Source organism: Muscardinus avellanarius (genome assembly GCF_963383645.1).
Source record: "Muscardinus avellanarius genome assembly, chromosome: 7".
NCBI lineage: Eukaryota > Metazoa > Chordata > Mammalia > Rodentia > Gliridae > Muscardinus > Muscardinus avellanarius.
Window position 1 is genome coordinate 105,104,871 of NC_137793.1, and position 17,288 is coordinate 105,122,158.

Here is a 17,288-nt window from a genome sequence, read left to right on the forward strand (position 1 = left end):
TAAATAAAAAATAAAGCAACACATACTTGGCTTTGCCTTAGACTTTAAAGGAGATACTTTTTTAGAGAATTCTAAGTGGTTTTCTTAAAATAAAACACATTTGATTCATTAAAAAAAATAGGTAAAAACTCTTGTTTTGGATGAAGCCCTCATTTGTAGCTAGCTGTCATCTAATGACTAGGAATCTTTTTGCCTCTATATATTAGACACCTAGCAAATATTAATTGAGAAAGTTGAGGAATTAATTCACATTAAAATACAAGCAGCTTAAACCAGGCATGGTGGCGCACGCTTGTCATCCCAGCATTTGGGAGGCTGACGCAGGAAGATCGTGGTTAACAGACAGCTTCAGCTACTTAGTGAGACCCTTTGCAACTCAGTGAGACCCTGTTTCCAAATAAAGAATAAAAAATAGGGCTGGGGATTTAGCTTGAAGGTAGAATGTCCCTGGGTTCCATCCCTAGTACCGCAAAAAAAGGAAGAAAAAAAAAGAAATTACATTTTAGCACTCTAAAATGGATCTCATAAGATGGCTTTTCAGGTTCATCTATTATCCAGTGGAGACTGGGGAACAGATGAGCCTCTTTCTTGGTGGTTCCTAAAATCTAGCTGTACCAGAAGAATGAAGACAAGTAGGAGCTCAGAATACACGGGAATGCAAATGCAAATGTTTATAGCTTTTGTGTCCAGAAAAAATACATGTGCTTTCAGTATATGCTCCATGGTATGAGTAAGGAATTTTAAAGGATGCACAGAGATTCGTGAGCACTGCAGTTTTTCTTCCATGCTTGGGTACCTCTTCCATTATCTTAGAACTGGACAAGAGCCCAAGAAAGGGAGAGAGAGAGAGAGAGAGAGAGAGAGAGAGAGAGAGAGAGAGAGAGAGAGAGAGAGAAGAAGAAGAAGGAGGAGGAGGAGGAGGAGGAGGAGGAGGAGGAGGAGGAGGAGGAGGAGGAGGAGGAGGAGGAGGACGAGGACGAGGAGGAGGAGGAGGAGGAGGAGGAGGAGGAGGACGAGGACGAGGAGGAGGAGGAGGAGGAGGAGGAGGAGGAGGAGGATAGGAGAGGGAGATGACAAGTGTGACCAGAAGCTCCAGAAAGCCCCCCAAGCAGAGTCCTCAGGGGCCACCTTCTCTCCGGTATATACTCGGAACATCCATCTTGCCTTTTTGGCAGAAGTCGATCAGTTCCCAGTGTACTAGAAAGGAATGGAATAATGGGACTCACCTGATCCCAAGTGTAGGCTCTTGTCTAGAACTTTCTATTCTGTGGGAGAGAGCAGTGGGCAGAGAGAGAAGATAAAAGTCTGAGGAAGTCAGCTCTGCATACAGCCCCCAAAAAAGGAGTCCATGAAGGAGAGGAGGGCAGTGGAGTTTTGAGTGTTGCTCTGCCCTCTTTTTAGTTAGAGAGACTTGTAATTTCATGGGAAATTTTTATGGTCATTTTTGTCCAGGGCTCTATCTTCTTTTTTACGGGCTGTATCAAGCATTAGTGGTCTCCAGAGCTGTGATATTCAACGACTCTCTGCTGTTTCCTCTGCGTGCGCCCAAGAATAAATGGAGATGGGCCAGGCTATGGAAAATACCCTACAGAGGTTTGTTGAAGATGCTGGCTGGCTCCCTCTTGATTGTTCATGATAATAACTGCATTGAAGGGGGGCTGATATTGATGGACAGGGGCCCACCGCCAAGGTTCATGTACCCCAAAGAGTGGCAGCACATCACCATGTTCGCCCTCCTCACGCTCAACGGCTGTGTAGACATCACCAGCAAGACCCTGCTCCCTCAGAGGTGCGTGGCTCTGGAGAAAGGCACCGTGGTCCTGTCCTTCTACGAGCTCCTGCTGCTGCTGGCGTCCCACGTGAAGGACTCGGCGGGGGTGGAGCTGCAGGTGCACTCCCTGCTCATGGTGGTGGTCTTCCTGTTGATGCTGGTGTTGACCGCACAGCTGTGGGCTCCCGAGATGTCTCAGCTCTGGCTCATGGAGACTTTTCTGTTTCTGATCATGGGCTCCTGGCTGATGCAGGCGGGCTTCATTCTGTACAGACCACCCTCTGGCTACCCGTGGGACGACGATGACATCAGCGACGTCATGTTTGTCACCACCTTCTTCTGCTGGCATGTGATAATGGACGCCTTGTGCCTGGTGGGCATCTATGGCGCGTCTTCCTTTTGGTATCACTGTTACAGGCCCAGCGCGAAGCTGATGGGGTCCAAAGAAACTGCACGGCAGCAGCACCCCCCAGGAGCCCTGTACAGGCTGCTGCAGGAAGCGGAGCCGCCAGAGAAGGAAGACCAGGTTCCTCTGCTTTCACAGAGCTCAGCCTGAGAGGGCCGGGCATGCCTGGCACACACTGTAGCTCGTCTTCCTCCGTGCCCCTCTCACCACAGGGTGGCGCCCTCTCTAGTTACAGTGAAGGTAAAGGCGGGGGACAGCAGCTGGTCCCAAATACTGCCCTGTCACTGAGCCTGTAGTTGCTGAGGACATAGGGAGAGAATGACCCAAAGAAGTCTCAGAGGGGATTATGTGGATGATAGCAAGTGGGAGAGGAAGAAGACCAAGAGGATGAGGAAGCATATGAGTTAGAAACACCATAGGATAAGAACAGAGGAGGCCTCTGCAAAGGGGAGCCCAGCCGAGCAGGAAGGCCAACCCATGCTGTTTCTCCAGGGTGTTTGTTTTTGTTTTTGTTTATTGCTTTTTTGTTGTTTCTTTTGTTTTCGTGATGCTGGGAATTGAACACTGGGGCATTCTGCCTCTGAGCTACACCCCAGCCCTTTTTAATATTTAATACAGGATCTGGCTAGGTAGCTGAGACCTAGGTAACCACATTGCTGAAGCTAGTGTCAAACCTGCGATCCTTCTGTCTCAGCCTCCTAAGTACTAGGATTCCAGGTATGCACCATGTTACCCAGCACTGCTCCAGGTTTTTAGCCAAGGAACAAAGACTTCTCACAAGTAAAAACTGCTTTGGTGGCTATTTCTTTTGACCAACCCGTGACTGCCAGGTGGAAACAGCACCAACAGATATAGTTCGACTCACCCCACTGGGTGAAATGAAAAGGACCTCATATATGTATTTTTTGAAATTTGGGTGAATTAGCATAACTTCAAATTTTGGACATAAAGTAAGATTTAAATACTTTTATATCTTAATTTTTCCAGTTTCTACAAACTAAATTTTCACTAAGTGTTACATTTCTTACTCCTGCCACGTGCTCAGCTACTTGTTTAACGACCACCAGCCCCACCACGCGTTACTCGGTCCTCAATAACCATGTCTTACACGCAGGTCTTTGCTAAATAGGACTCTCTATAAAACTCATTGTCAACTATATTTTTGCTATATAGTGTTATTCTACATCCAGCATCAATCTTCCGTGTTCCACTGCTGCCATGAGTCTCCTTCCAAAACATCCTCACACACCCTTGAATCTGAACCTCACTGGAAACTCTTCTAAATCTGCTTTATTATTTTATCCATGCTGCAGATATATATATATTTTTGTCCTTTTTCTCGTCTTGCTCCTCTTCGTGAGATTTTGCCTCATTGACTAAAAGGCAGGCTCCTTCAGAGCAAAGAATTTATCATATCCGAGTTATCTAATTTCCTTTGCATGATCGAAAAACATGTAACATCACCCTCTACACAGCTGATGCTCCATAAAGTTTTATTTGCTCCCAGAGCTTCTCCTCCTGTCCCTTCTAAATGTAGTTCTGCTCTGTGGACTCTCAAGAAGCATCGACAATCTTAGCGTGAATCTTCAATAAATAGTGGGCCCACTCACTTCCTGCTCTATGTATAAAATAAACTCCACGGACCTGCTTGTAATTGTTCACGCTATCATCATTTACTATGTCTCCGTATAATATGGCATGTTGGTTTTCCAGAAGTCTCCATTTTACCAAAGATTCTAACAGGTGAACTTGCCCAACAATTCATGGTTGGTCAGAGATAGATCAGAGACCTAAGTTTGTAGGTCTGAGGGTCAAACCTCTGCTTCTGTTTTCTTTTCTGATGTCTCTGCAGAAAATGAGTATGGATTGATTCAGAAAAAGAAATTAATAGAAAGGTAGTAAGGAGACCCAGTATATACCAGTACAACACAGCAATTATCCCTAGTCCTCCTAAAGAGCGTGTGTACACAGTGTGTGTACACTGTACTCTGATCTGTGCCCCCGGGATGTTGGTGGGTTGATGGGTCTCCACACTTCTGGGCTGGGTATAGGTCAGAGTGAAGCCTGGCACAAAATGCCCCTAATCGGTCTCATTTCTCCCATTATACCTAGTTCTTGTGCTCTTTCCCATGATTTTTATTCTCCCATTTTTTGTTGCCAGTCTTGATAAGTGCTGCCATTCATGGTAAGTGATAAAAAAAAACTCAGAAAAGACATATTACTCTGAACAAGTCACTGGTACCCTACTTCTAAACTTCTAAGCAAGTCTCTGATAATTAATGAAATTCCACCAATATACTATCTCATAAAATAAATCTTCCAGATAACATTCTTGCATTTATAAAGATAAAATTCTCTCCCAATATAAAAAATTATAATAAACCCTTAACAAACTTCAGCAAACCTATTCTAAAATATTTGAGAAAGAAACATAGATAAGAGCCCAGGACTTTTATTTTCCCCTAGGAGAAAAAAATAAGAAACTAATATATTTTGACAACTTTCATAATACGTTATGAAATTAATTCAAGACTTAAAACAGCGTGACATAGAAATAGGCAAGCACCACAAGCCCATAAACCAGCATAGTGTTAGAAGCATCAGAAACAGAAATGTGGAGTGTGAAACTAAGCATATGTTAAGGACAGACTCTTCAATTAATGTGAGCGATAATGGGCTCTCCACTTGGAGGAACACAGGTTCGAGGACAGCATCAGCAATATAGTGAGACTTTCAGCAACCTAGAAAGACCTTGTTTCCAAACAAAACAAAAAGGAGGCTGGAGATGTAGCTCAGAGGTAGAACATTCCTGGTTTCAATCTCCAGTACACCCCCCCACACAGAGTTTCTATCTCATATCATACACAAAATAAATTATAGAAAGGTTTAGAGGTTAAAAATTATCAATAAGACTAAAATTTTTTGAAAAAATAAAAGATGATATTTTATAATAAAATACATGAAAAGTTTTCTGTAGCAAGAAAAAGCTCTGCAAAGATTATACACTTTATTTTTATTTTCTATAACTAGAAGTCACAACTAAAAAGATAAAGGGGCACCATGAAGAAATAGTTTAACCATATGTAACAGGCAAAAAAATAAAAAATAAAACTGTCACTAAGATTATATAGAGATGTTCAAACATTAACAGGCAGGCAAGAAGGCATCCTGATAAAAGAAGAAGGGCAAATAATGTAAATAGACAGTTCTTAGAGTAGAAAGGTCTTACGAACAATAACCTTAACCCATTTTGAGGAAGAACAGATTTTGATAAAATGAGATCTCTTTTTCCCCCCATTAGGTTGTCAAAAAATGTCAAAAGTATTGAAGAAATATCTATTGTGGGAAAAGATATAAGGAAAAAAGAATTTTACACTATACAGCAATGTGAATTGATCTACATTTTCTTGAAGTTGGTTAGACAGTGTGTCAAAATTGAAAGTGCAAATATTTTTTTTTTGGTACTGGGGATTGAACCCAGGGACAGTCTACCAGGGCGATCTGCCTCTGAGCTACACCCCAAAGCCTTTTTATTTTTTGTTTTGAAACTGGGTTGCACCAGGTTACTGAGAGTCTAAGTTTTTGAAACTAGTCTCATATCTACAATCCTGTCTCAGCCTCCCAAGTTCTGGGATTACAGGCATACACCACCATACTCAGCAGGTGCAAATATTTTTTAAACAAACAATTTCACCTCTTGCTACCTGCAGTGGATATCTGTCATGTGAGCTTAATAACATCTTTGAAAACCACTCTCATATTCCCAAAAGATTAGGAATGGAAGTGCCACATGACTCAGCTATATTACTTCTGAGTATTTATACAAAAGAATTAAAGTCAACACACTCTATCAATACATGTATACCTGTGTTTACAGCAGTATTACTCACAACAGCCAAGCTATGGAACCAGCCTAATTGTCTATCAGCTGATTAATGAGGTAAGGAAATGTGGTACATATACACAATAAAGTTTTACTTAGCCATAACAAAGAATTATGTCATTTAAAAAAATACATGGAACCAGAGACAAAATATCAGGCAAAATAAGCCAGAAAGGTTGAGTTTTCTCTTAGATGTCAAAGCTAGAGGGAGAAAAGGAAATAAAGGCTGTGGGGTTCCATGAAAATAGAAGGGAATAAGCTGGTGTGGTGATGCACACCCATGGTCCCAGTACCTGTGAGGTTGACCAGCCTCAGTAATTTATCGAGATCCCTCAGCAATTTATGGAGACCCTATTTCAAGATAAAATATAATATAATATAGGTGTAGTTCAGAGCTAGAATGCTCCTACATTCAACTCCCGGTACAAAAAAAAAAAAAAAAGTAAAGAAAAGAGGAAGGAGACTGGGGGGATGGGGGAGAAGGGAAGTTTGGAGAAGACCAAATAAAGTTATCGGCATATATGACTCTATCACCCTGGATCTCACTATCACTGCATTGGTAATGGCCAGTAGGATTTTTGCCCCAGCAGACAAGTTCCATAAAATCCTCTCTCCTTGAGTATGGGTGGGGACAGGGAATGTTTTGGAATATCTCAGGATGAGTAGTTACTTATCAGATGACTTTGAATTAATCTACAGGGAGATTTCCTAGGTGGGTCTGACCTAGTCAGGTGAGCCTTTAACAAAAAAAAGAAAAGAAAAGAAATTGTTAGGATTCCTTTTTGGTAGCGGGGAAAGCAGATGGCCATGCCGTAAACTGCCTGTGGCGACCACACAAGAAGGAACTGAGGGCAACCTCTCCTTGCTTAGAGCAGCTCCTGGCTATTAGGTGGCAAGAGAAGAGGAGCCTTGGTCTTAGACTGCCAAGGAAATAAAATTTTCCAGCAGCCAGTGAGTTTGGAAGAGAACTCTGAGCCTCAAACAAGAACCACAGACCTAGCCAATGCCTGGATTTCAAGTTGGTGGAACTTTGGCCAGAGAACTCAGCTACCCCGTGTTGGATGCCCGACCCATGGAAACCAAGATAATAATTTGTGTTACTTAAACTCCTAAATTTGTGAGAAAGCAAGAGGAAATGAATACAGGGGCTATTCATTTTTAGTGAAGGCTTATCCAGCACTGGTCAGTAAGAGGAAACACTATCATTCTGAGACATAGGGCCCTGCTACTGGAGGATTTTATCCAGAATAAAGCAGGGGTCTTGACAGGAGTAAGAAGCATCAGTGTTGCTGAGTTTGTTTTTGGTACTGGGGATGAAACCCAGGGGCATCCTACCTCCAAACTACACCCCTAGCCCTATTTTTTTTTATTATTCTTTATTTTGAAACGGTCTTACTGAGTTGCAAAGGGCTCACTAAGCAGCTGAGCCTGTCTGTTAGCTACAGTTTTCCTGTCTCACCTCTCCAAATGCTGGGATTACAAGCGTGCGTCACCATGTTGGGCTGTTTTTGAGTTCTTGTGCTCTGAGAAGGAACGGAGAGTAACCATATTCCTATACCCGTATCCTGAGCCATGCATAAGGAAGGTGTGTGTGTGTGTGTGTGTGTGTGTGTGTGTGTGTGTGTGTGTGTGTTTTGCTGGGGATTGAACCCAGGGACATTCTATCTCCAGCTACATCCTCAGCCCTTTTTATTTTATTATAAAATATATGTTACATAACATATAATAAATATTTTATTATAAAATTGGAAAACAGATCTCAGAAACTTGCTGGGAGCCTCACTAAATTGCGGCAACTGGCTTCAGAACTGTGATCCTCCTGTCTCAGACTCCTAAATACTGGGATTACAAGTGTGCACCACCGTGCCGGGCTAAGACAGCCTTCATGAGCTTAGTTTTCTGGGCCCCAGAATATAGGAATTCTAGATTTGAGATACTGAAGGGTTCAAATAGAATGAACAGGTAGTCTGTCACAGCAAAGATGATCAGGGATTGAATTTACATGAGCTTCCAGTGATCCTCTTAATAGTTGAAGACGTGGTAGCCAGCATATGTTAACTCATTTTAAAAGGTTAAACCTTAAATCCTACTGTCTTCATGCAGTGAAAGGTCATTCCACACGTAGAGTCAAATGCCTCCCTAGTTGGTAGAGATAGGCAGCCGTCCACATGCTCTTTTGGAAGCCAGACTCCTGGCATCTTGTGGTTTTGTTCTTTTTTTTTTTTTTTTTTTTTTTTTCTTTTGCAGTACTGGGGATGGAACCAGGGGCATTCTACCTCCGAGCTACGCCCCCAGTCCTATTTTTATTCTTTATTTTGAAATAGGGTCTCACTGAATTGCAAAGGGGCTCACTAAGTAGCTGAGGCTTTCCTCGAACAGAGATCCTCCTCCCTCAGCCTCCCAAATGCTGGGATTATAAATGTGCGCCACCACGCCCGGCTTGGTTTTGTCCTTCTACAGGATCTCACGGTTCTCTATATTCAGTCAGCGATGTGAAAAAGGGTGAGGAATGGGAAAGATGATTCTATGGGCCATGCTTGAATGATACCTCATTTCCACACCTCTTCCATTGTCCCAAACTCAGTCACAGGGAGGTTGGGAATGGAGTTCCTGTCTATGCAGCTCCTTCCTACAATGCCCCTACATTGTGGGGGAGGGAATCTCTGGTGATCAGGTATATGTATCTCCCATATGAAATCTGAAATTTATAGAGTAGGGTTCCCAAGTTGAGGAATTAAAATCCCTGAACAAGGTTTCGGACCACTTAAGTGATGGTGGGGCTGAGCATCAAGGATCAGGTGATGCACTTTGTTGAGTCAACTTGGCCTTTGTGAAGGACTCATTTTGGCTGGCCAAAAGATGCACCAGACCTGTCACAAAAGAGTTCTAGCATGTAGCCATGGCAATGGCAATAGGATTGGCCATCATGGGATGCACCGGTTCCTTTGGGAAACTGGTCTCACAACATCATCATCGTGGCTAAAGACATTTTGGAAGACTGAGTGTCATCTTGAGCATTATTGAGATGTGAGGGCTTAATAATCTCATAAAGCACAATTTCCCTATATATTTTGTGTTTTTCTTCAAAGATGTTTTCTAACTTAAACTGATGTCAAAAATAGAAAGAAAAAAAAAGAGTCCTGAACAAAAGGGAACGAAGGTTAAATCCTCACGTGGAGATGTCTGTGCAATTTAGCGAGACCCTGTTTCAAAATAAAGAATAAAAAATAGGGCTGGGTGTGTAGCTTGGAGGTAGAATGCCCCTGGGTTCCATCCCCGGTACCACAAAATAAATAAATAAATAAATAAATAAATAAATAAATAAATAAATAAAAGACACTTCTGAAAAGTACCATCCTAAAATTTCAAAGCTATTAAGTTTGTAGTGTAGCTCTAAAGATGCCATTTTCCACCAAACTTCTACTTTTCCCAATTAACTGTTCCTTTCACTAAAACTGTGTGTGTATGCATGAGTGTGATGCGCGTGTGCGTGTGTTGGGGGGGATTGAACACAGGGACATTCTACCTCTGAGCTACACCCAAAAGCCCAATTTTATTTTATTTTTGTTTTCAAACAAGGTCTTGCAAAGTTGCCGAAAGTCTCGCTACTTGCTAAGGCTGTCCTCAAACCCGTGATCCTCCTGCATCAGCCTCCCACATACTGGGATTACAGGCGTGCACAACCATGCCTGGCTAACTAAAACTTTAAGGGAAATATTTTACTCAATCCATGCTCCACTAAATCTGTGCAACGCACTGTGGAAGCCACTGGTCACATATGGCTATTGAACACTCACAATATGTGTCTGAACTGAGATATGCTGTATTTTACCTATCATATATCCTGGAATTTAATGACAATATGAAATAAGAAGGTTCATAATTGTGTGTGTGTGTGTGTGTGTGTGTGTGTGTGTGTGTGTGTGTGTGTGTTACTGGGAATGGAACTCAGGGGCATTCTACCTCCAAGTTACAACTTCAGCCCTATTTTTATTTATTTTGAAACAGGGTCTCACTAAGTTGCAGAGGGCCTCACTCACTATGTAGCCGAGGCTGTTTGTGAACTGTGATCCTCTGGTCTCAGCTTCCCAAATGCTGGGATTACAAGTGGGCGCCACCACGCCCGGCAAAGGTTCATAATTTTTATATGAATCACTTCTTGAAATAATACCTTGAATATAGTGAGTTAAAAACAGTATCTCGTTAATTTCATTTTATGCTTATTTAATGTGTTTGTTAGAAAATATTAAATTAAAAGCCAGGCGTAGTGGTGTATGGTCATAATCCCACCATTAGGGAGGCTGAGACCGGAGAATTGCAGTTTGAGGCCAGCCTCAACTACTTAGTATTGCCCTTTACAATTCAGTGAGACCCTGTTTCAAAATAAAGAATAAAAAAATAGGGCTGGGGGGTGGTGTAGCTTAGTGGTAGAATATCCCTGGGTTCTATCTCCAGTACTGCAAAAAAAAAATACATATATATAATATATATATATATTATATATATATATAATATATATATATTATATATATATATATAATTAGGAACTGGAGGTATGGCTCATCAGTAAAATACTTGCCTATCACATCTGAGGCCCTGAGTTCCATCCCCGGCAAGGCAAAAAGAGAAAGAAAGAAGCCGGGCATGCTGGTACACACCAATAATCGAAGTACTTGGGAGGCTGAGACAGGAGGATTGCGAGTTCAAAGCTAGCTTCTGCAACTTAGCAAGGTTCTCAGCAACTTAGAGAGACCTTGTTTTTAAAATTAAAAGTAACACAGGGCTGGAGGTATGGTTCAGAGATAAAAAATATCTCTGGGTATCCAGTACCACCGAAAAGAAATAAGAAATGAAAGGAAGGAAGGAAAGAAGAAAAGGAGGGGAGGAGGAAATTCCCAGGATGACATTTAATTATTACGAATTAGTGCTAGTCTGTTCGACTGAGCATGTGCACACACTAGAGGTTTTGTGCCTTGGGGCGAGCTCTTGGAGGGTTCGGCCTCTTTCACATACTTCTTATCGCGCCCCGAGACGCTCAGCAGTGTATCAGCAGTTAGTCAATTCAGGCTTACTGAATTTCTGAGGACCTTCTTATTCACTCTGGTATGTCATGATGCAGGGCAAATGGCACTGGCCATTTGAGGGATTGTAAAAAAATGTGGGGACCCTCCGGCAGGACACATAGGTCTGGAGAGTCCCCCTGTGAGCACCATGACCCTGCACAGGCTCCTGTGGTCAAGCCCCCCGCCATGAATCTGCTGTCCAGTACCTGCTGGCCATCTCTGGGGCTGTCTGGCAGTCCTGCTAATCATTCACCACGCTTGGCTCCTTCTCAGCCACTGTGGGCAGAGTCTGGTTTATGATGGGCGATTCTTATCTTCAAAGTCCTGAGATCAGGATGCTCATGTGTTAATGAACAACACGTAGGCGTGACGCCTGGCCAAGGCATGGCCGAGCATCCCAGATGGGACCGTGGAGGGTCTGTCTGCTTGACCTGCTCTTCCTTGGCCGCGGGTCCGTGCTGCTGTCTTCCCCCTTCTCCTCTGAACACCGAGGGCTAGCACATGGCACTGGGCACTGCCGGGGGATGTGAGTGGGGAGAGGCAGCTGTTCTTCAAGGCTCTAAGCCATGGGCTTCCTGGACCCAGCCCCGTGGATAGTTAGAAGAGCAATGGACCCTGTGCTCGTCCCAGAGCAAATCCCAGAACTGAGAAGCATCCCTGGGGTTCTCTCCTCCCTGGCTAACACCAAATGTGTCACCCCCAGGCTTTCCCACTGAATTCCCTTCCTCCAAGCCTGCAGCGGTACCCTGCTTTCCCAGTGTTTTGATAATTCATTGAAAGGGAGAAAAGGACAGGAAGATAAACATGAGCACTTCTGAGTAACAACCTCTGTCCAGTCTTACTGCCACTTTAGGGAAAATTAAGTCCTGCCCTCCCTCCCTCCCTCCTTCCCTTCTCTTCCTCTTCTCCCTTCCTTCCTTCCTTCCTTCCTTCCTTCCTTCCTTCCTTCCTTCCTTCCTTCCTTCCTTCAGTAACTCAAGAAAGAAATGTAACTAGAATCCAAATTCTGACTTCTAACTAATATATTTTCCACTTTCTCATGCCTGTGTGTGTGTGTGTGTGTGTGTGTGTGTGTGTGTGTGAGTGTGTGTGTGTGTGTGTGTGTGTGTTTTACTGGGAATCCAACCCAGGGGCATTCTACCTCCAAGATACGACCCCAGCCCTATATTTTTATCCTTTATTTTGAAAGAGGGTCTCACTAAGTTGTGGATAGCTTCACTAAGTAGCTGAGGCTGGCTGCAAACCTGCGAACCTCCTGTCTCAGCCTCCCAAAGAGATTTTTTTTTTTTTTTTGGCGGTACTGGGGATAGAACCCAAAGGTATTCTACCTCTGAGATATACCCCCAGCCCTATATTTTATTCTTTATTTGGAAACAGGGTCTCACTGAGTTGCAGAGGGCCTCACTAAGTAGCTGAGGCTGGCCACAAACTATGATCCTCTCCCTTGTCTCAGCCTCCCGAATGCTAGGATTACAAATGTGCACCACCATGCCCAGCCAGAGATGGTTTTTAATGTTTATTTTTATTGTATAGTTTGCCTGACTTTTCTACAGCGAGTGTGTACTAAAACATTCCAAAAGTAGATACATTAAAAAAAAGTTTTGTTTTTCCAAGTTGTCTTCACACTCAATTCCCAAGCTCATCAAATTCTTCAGTAGCAAGAAGCAATGTGAATTATTGCCATCCTAAAGGGCAGAGACGGATACATAGTTTTTTGGCATTAAACAGACTTGAGAAAAAGCCCCTAACTTGTGATGGTTTAACTCATAATTTTTCAACGTTACAGTGGCACTAACGCAATGCCATTTAGTAGAAATGGTACTTGAAATTTTGAATTCTGATCTTTCTCCAGGCTAGCAACATGCAGTTAAGATTCTCTCAGTTGCTGGGTGAGGCCACAGCTCCCAGCCAACCAAGAAATCTCAGGGTCAAAAGAGGATACGCTACAGAATACATAACTGCTATAGCCTTCTCTAGATAAGCCGTATTAAATGCATTTTTGGCGTAATAGGTTTTTAAGTCTCTGGTGGGCTTATCAGGACGTAACCATCATAAGTTAAGGAGCAACTGTGTTCGGATAGGAGCGAGGGCTCATAGGCAGTGCGGTGACCTAGGTGTGAATTCTCTCACTGGGATGCTACCCCTTGCCTTGCAGTGAGAATGGACGACTGTGCAGAAGTCGCCATGGTTCACTGTCTACGGTGAACTTCTTTGCCCTCAGGATTCCTATGACTCCCAGAAAAACTCCTGTGCCCTGTACACTCTGTGACAAACTCAGAACCTTTTGTGGGCCTAGGGCACGGCTCATGTCCCCTGTGTCTCATTCTCCCCTCCCTCCCCCCGGTACTCACTAGCTGTTATCCACTAGCTAAGATTTTTTATTACTAGGTGCATTTGACATTAGTCAAATCACAGCAAAATAAAGCTGATGGGCTATTTCATATTAAAATAAAAATGGGCAACTTAAATATTAATATTTGGCATGTACACTTTTTTTTTTCCAGTACTGGGGATGGAACCCAGGGCATTCTACCTCTGAGCTACACTCCCAGCCTTATTTTTAATTCTTTATTTTAAAAACAGGATTTCACTGAGTTGCAAAGGGCCTCACTAAGCAGCTGAGGCTGTCGGTGAACTGCGATCCTCCTGTGTCAGCCTCTCGAATGCTGGGATTACAAGCGTGCGACACCACGCCCGGCTGGTATGTACACTTTAAGAACTACACCTTAATTTCCTGTGTCACTTAAAGCTGGATCAGAGGATCAGGGACTGAGTGATATGGGATATGGATGTCTTATAACAAGTCGACCTTCCATGTTTGTAGGACCCGGAGATGAAGACTGTGGACAGCGACTACCTGCCTTTTGGGTGGTATAGCTGAAATCACTCAGGTCACTGTGGTGACAGTAGGGAGTAGATCACACAAGTAGATAAGAGCAAGGACACAGAGACCTACCAAGATGCTCTGGAGTCCACGTCCATCTCCCCATCCCATGCCTCTGTGGGAAACAACGGGAAGAAGACCGTGTCCCTCTTTTTTTTTTTTTTTTTTTTGGTGGTACTGGGTTCCTGGAAGCCCTTCTACCTCCGGGCTACACTCCCAGACCTATTTTTACATTTTTATTTGGAAACAGGGTCTCCTAAGCCAGTGCGCGCGGCTGGCTTCGAACCTGCGTGATCCTCCTGTCTCTGCCTCCCAAGCGCGGGGATTACAAGTGTGCGCCACCGCGCCCGGCAACTGTGTCCCTCTTGGCACTAAGAGAAGCCGGGGGTGGGAGCGAGAAGCCTGGCTGCCGCGCTTGGCCTGGAGGTGAGCTGGCAGGTCGGAAGTAGAACGCAGGAGCTACGTGTGCCTGGCACCCTACATCTCTGGAGTGCACTCAGGTTGCTGTTTGACTTTTACTTTCAGATTCTCACAAGAATATCACTTGGAGCCAATCCTAACTTGGAGCCCGACATGGAAGAGAATTCTGCAAGGCACAGTTCAATTTATGCCGACACACTAAAAACCGCCCCAGCCCCTAAAATCAGTTTCAAAGGTGGTTTTGCAGATTCATTCCCAGGCCAGTGGAGATGCTGGAGTAGTGATGGCGGAGGTGGAGGAGGAGGCGGAGGTGAGAGGAGGAAGGGCGCTTTCTTGATGGTCTTTAAGATGTGGCTATCACGGGAGAACAGTGTCCAGATAAGCGCTCAGCGTGCGTTTTATGGTTACTCATCCAAATGCTTATAAATATGTATTCAGAAAAACGTTTGACTTTATCATTGGACCAAAGCTATGTCTGAAAAATGTTGAGGGATACTCAAAAGTTGATGAGTGCCCGGACTTTCTGGGTGACAACAGTAATCTTGGTCCCTCTTTCCTTCTCCCCTAATCCCTATGCAGGACGAGAGGAAGGAAGCCCAGGAGATAGGCACCGGTGTTAACTAGAAGCTCCTCCAGGGCTGGCGAGAGCATCCCCTGAGAGCCCGTGCCTCAGCTTCCTTCTTTGGCAGGAGCCAGGTAGTTCGCAGTGTCCCAGAGCCCAGTGGAACAATAAGCCCCCATCCCGCCAACGGTGTGTGTTTATCTCGAGAAACATTTCCTCTCCGTGGGGGAGCAGTGGGTGGGATGAAATTATAAAAGTAGGTGGGAGGCAATTCTTTTCCAAGCCCAGAGCTGGAAGTGGCCCTACCAGGTGTGGCCAGAGTTCTGTACCGCTCTCTTTGCTTAGATCTGCAGCTCCATGGGAACCTTTATTGGGCATGTATATCCAGGTCTTGTTCTGTTCGTTTACGGGCTGTTTCAGGCAGTAGTGGTCTCCAGAGCTGTGATATTCAGCGACTCTCTCCTGTTTCCTCTGAGTGCGCCCAAGAATAAAGGGAGATGGGCCAGGCTATGGAAAATACCCTACGGAGGTTTGTTAAAGATGCTGGCTGGCTCCCTCTTGATTGTTTATGAGAACAGCTGCGTTAAAGGGGGGCTGATACTGATGAAGAGGGACCTACTGCCAAGGTTCATGTACCCCAAAGAGTGGCAGCACATCACCATGTTCGCCCTCCTCACGCTCAACGGCTGTGTAGACATCACCAGCAAGACCCTGCTCCCTCAGAGGTGCGTGGCTCTGGAGAAAGGCACCGTGGTCCTGTCCTTCTACGAGCTCCTGCTGCTGCTGGCGTCCCACGTGAAGGACTCGGCGGGGGTGGAGCTGCAGGTGCACTCCCTGCTCATGGTGGTGGTCTTCCTGTTGATGCTGGTGTTGACCGCACAGCTGTGGGCTCCCGAGATGTCTCAGCTCTGGCTCATGGAGACTTTTCTGTTTCTGATCATGGGCTCCTGGCTGATGCAGGCGGGCTTCATTCTGTACAGACCACCCTCTGGCTACCCGTGGGACGACGATGACATCAGCGACGTCATGTTTGTCACCACCTTCTTCTGCTGGCATGTGATAATGGACGCCTTGTGCCTGGTGGGCATCTATGGCGCGTCTTCCTTTTGGTATCACTGTTACAGGCCCAGCGCGAAGCTGATGGGGTCCAAAGAAGCTGCACGGCAGCAGCGCCCCCCAGGAGCCCTGTACAGGCTGCTGCAGGAAGCGGAGCCGCCAGAGAAGGAAGACCAGGTTCCTCTGCTTTCACAGAGCTCAGCCTGAGTGGGCCGGGCATGCCTGGCACACACTGTAGCTCATCTTCCTCCGTGCTCCTCTCACCACAGGGTGGCGCCCTCTCTAGTTACAGTGAAGGTAATGGCGGGGGACAGCAGCCGGTTCCCATCTATGGGTGCATTTCCTGTCCCTTGAGCATCTAGTCACTGTTGAGAAGGACCTGGGAAATGGGCATTGATGGAATTTGGGGGAGGGGGTAGAGAACCAGGGAGTAGGTTAGTATATAATCAGGGAGACAGGGGAAGAAACGCAGTAGAAGGCTTTGAAGGGAAGTCTGTGCCCCTCAGAGTCCGGCAGTTCCCTTGTCTCTGCTGCTCCTCAGGCCACCAGGCTTGCCTTTACCCAGGGGAATAAAGATTTCTCAACTCAAAACTAGTCAAGACTCGTCCTGCTAACATGAGCGCTTAGTGTCCTCACCAAAGCGGCACCATCCCGAAGAGGTAGACAAACAAAATTAATTATTTATTTGTAGTACTACTGGGGATGGAACCCAGGGGCATTCTACCTCTGAGCTACACCCCAGCCCTGTTTTTTTTTTTTTTTTTTTTTTTGTAAGCAAGTTCTCACTAGGTTGATGAGAGTCTCACTATTTGCTGAGACCATCCTCACACCTGTGATCCTCCTGTCTCCGTCTTCCACGTACTGGGATTACAAGCATGTACCACCACGCCCAGCAGGGTAACAGAATTTATAATCCATTTAGAGGAACTGCAATTCTGCTATTTATGCCTCCTCCTCCTCCCCATCCCTGACTTTTAAGGGTTGGCTTCATTTCCAAATTTTACACACAAAGTGACTTTATACTTTGATAAATTTGCATAATTCAGGGTTTATAGAATTTAAATGCTCAGAACTTTCCCAACATCCTGTAACTCCTACTCTTAGCCAGAGTTTATCTACCTCACCATCACTGCCCTTGCATACGTAATTTACTAAACACTATCCTTGGGTCTTTGCAAACCTTTTTCCCTTTCATCTGACAAAAAGGTATCCCAAAACCAATCGCACCTTATGGGCACTTACA

General features: G+C 44.7%; 2 protein-coding genes across 2 annotated transcripts; both read left to right on the forward strand.

Annotated features, from left to right (window-relative positions):
* Positions 1 to 1,421: 1,421 nt before the first annotated feature.
* On the forward strand, positions 1,422 to 2,327 carry LOC308265168 (transmembrane epididymal protein 1A-like; the record flags this gene model as incomplete). Its single annotated transcript, XM_080698760.1, has 1 exon — positions 1,422 to 2,327. One exon carries the CDS (start codon positions 1,422 to 1,424, stop codon positions 2,325 to 2,327), a length of 906 nt encoding a protein of 301 aa, XP_080554886.1.
* Positions 2,328 to 15,346: 13,019 nt separating this feature from the next.
* On the forward strand, positions 15,347 to 16,252 carry TEDDM1 (transmembrane epididymal protein 1; the record flags this gene model as incomplete). Its single annotated transcript, XM_080698761.1, has 1 exon — positions 15,347 to 16,252. The coding sequence occupies one exon, from the start codon at positions 15,347 to 15,349 to the stop codon at positions 16,250 to 16,252; it is 906 nt and encodes a 301-aa protein (XP_080554887.1).
* Between the last annotated feature and the right edge of the window lie 1,036 nt (positions 16,253 to 17,288).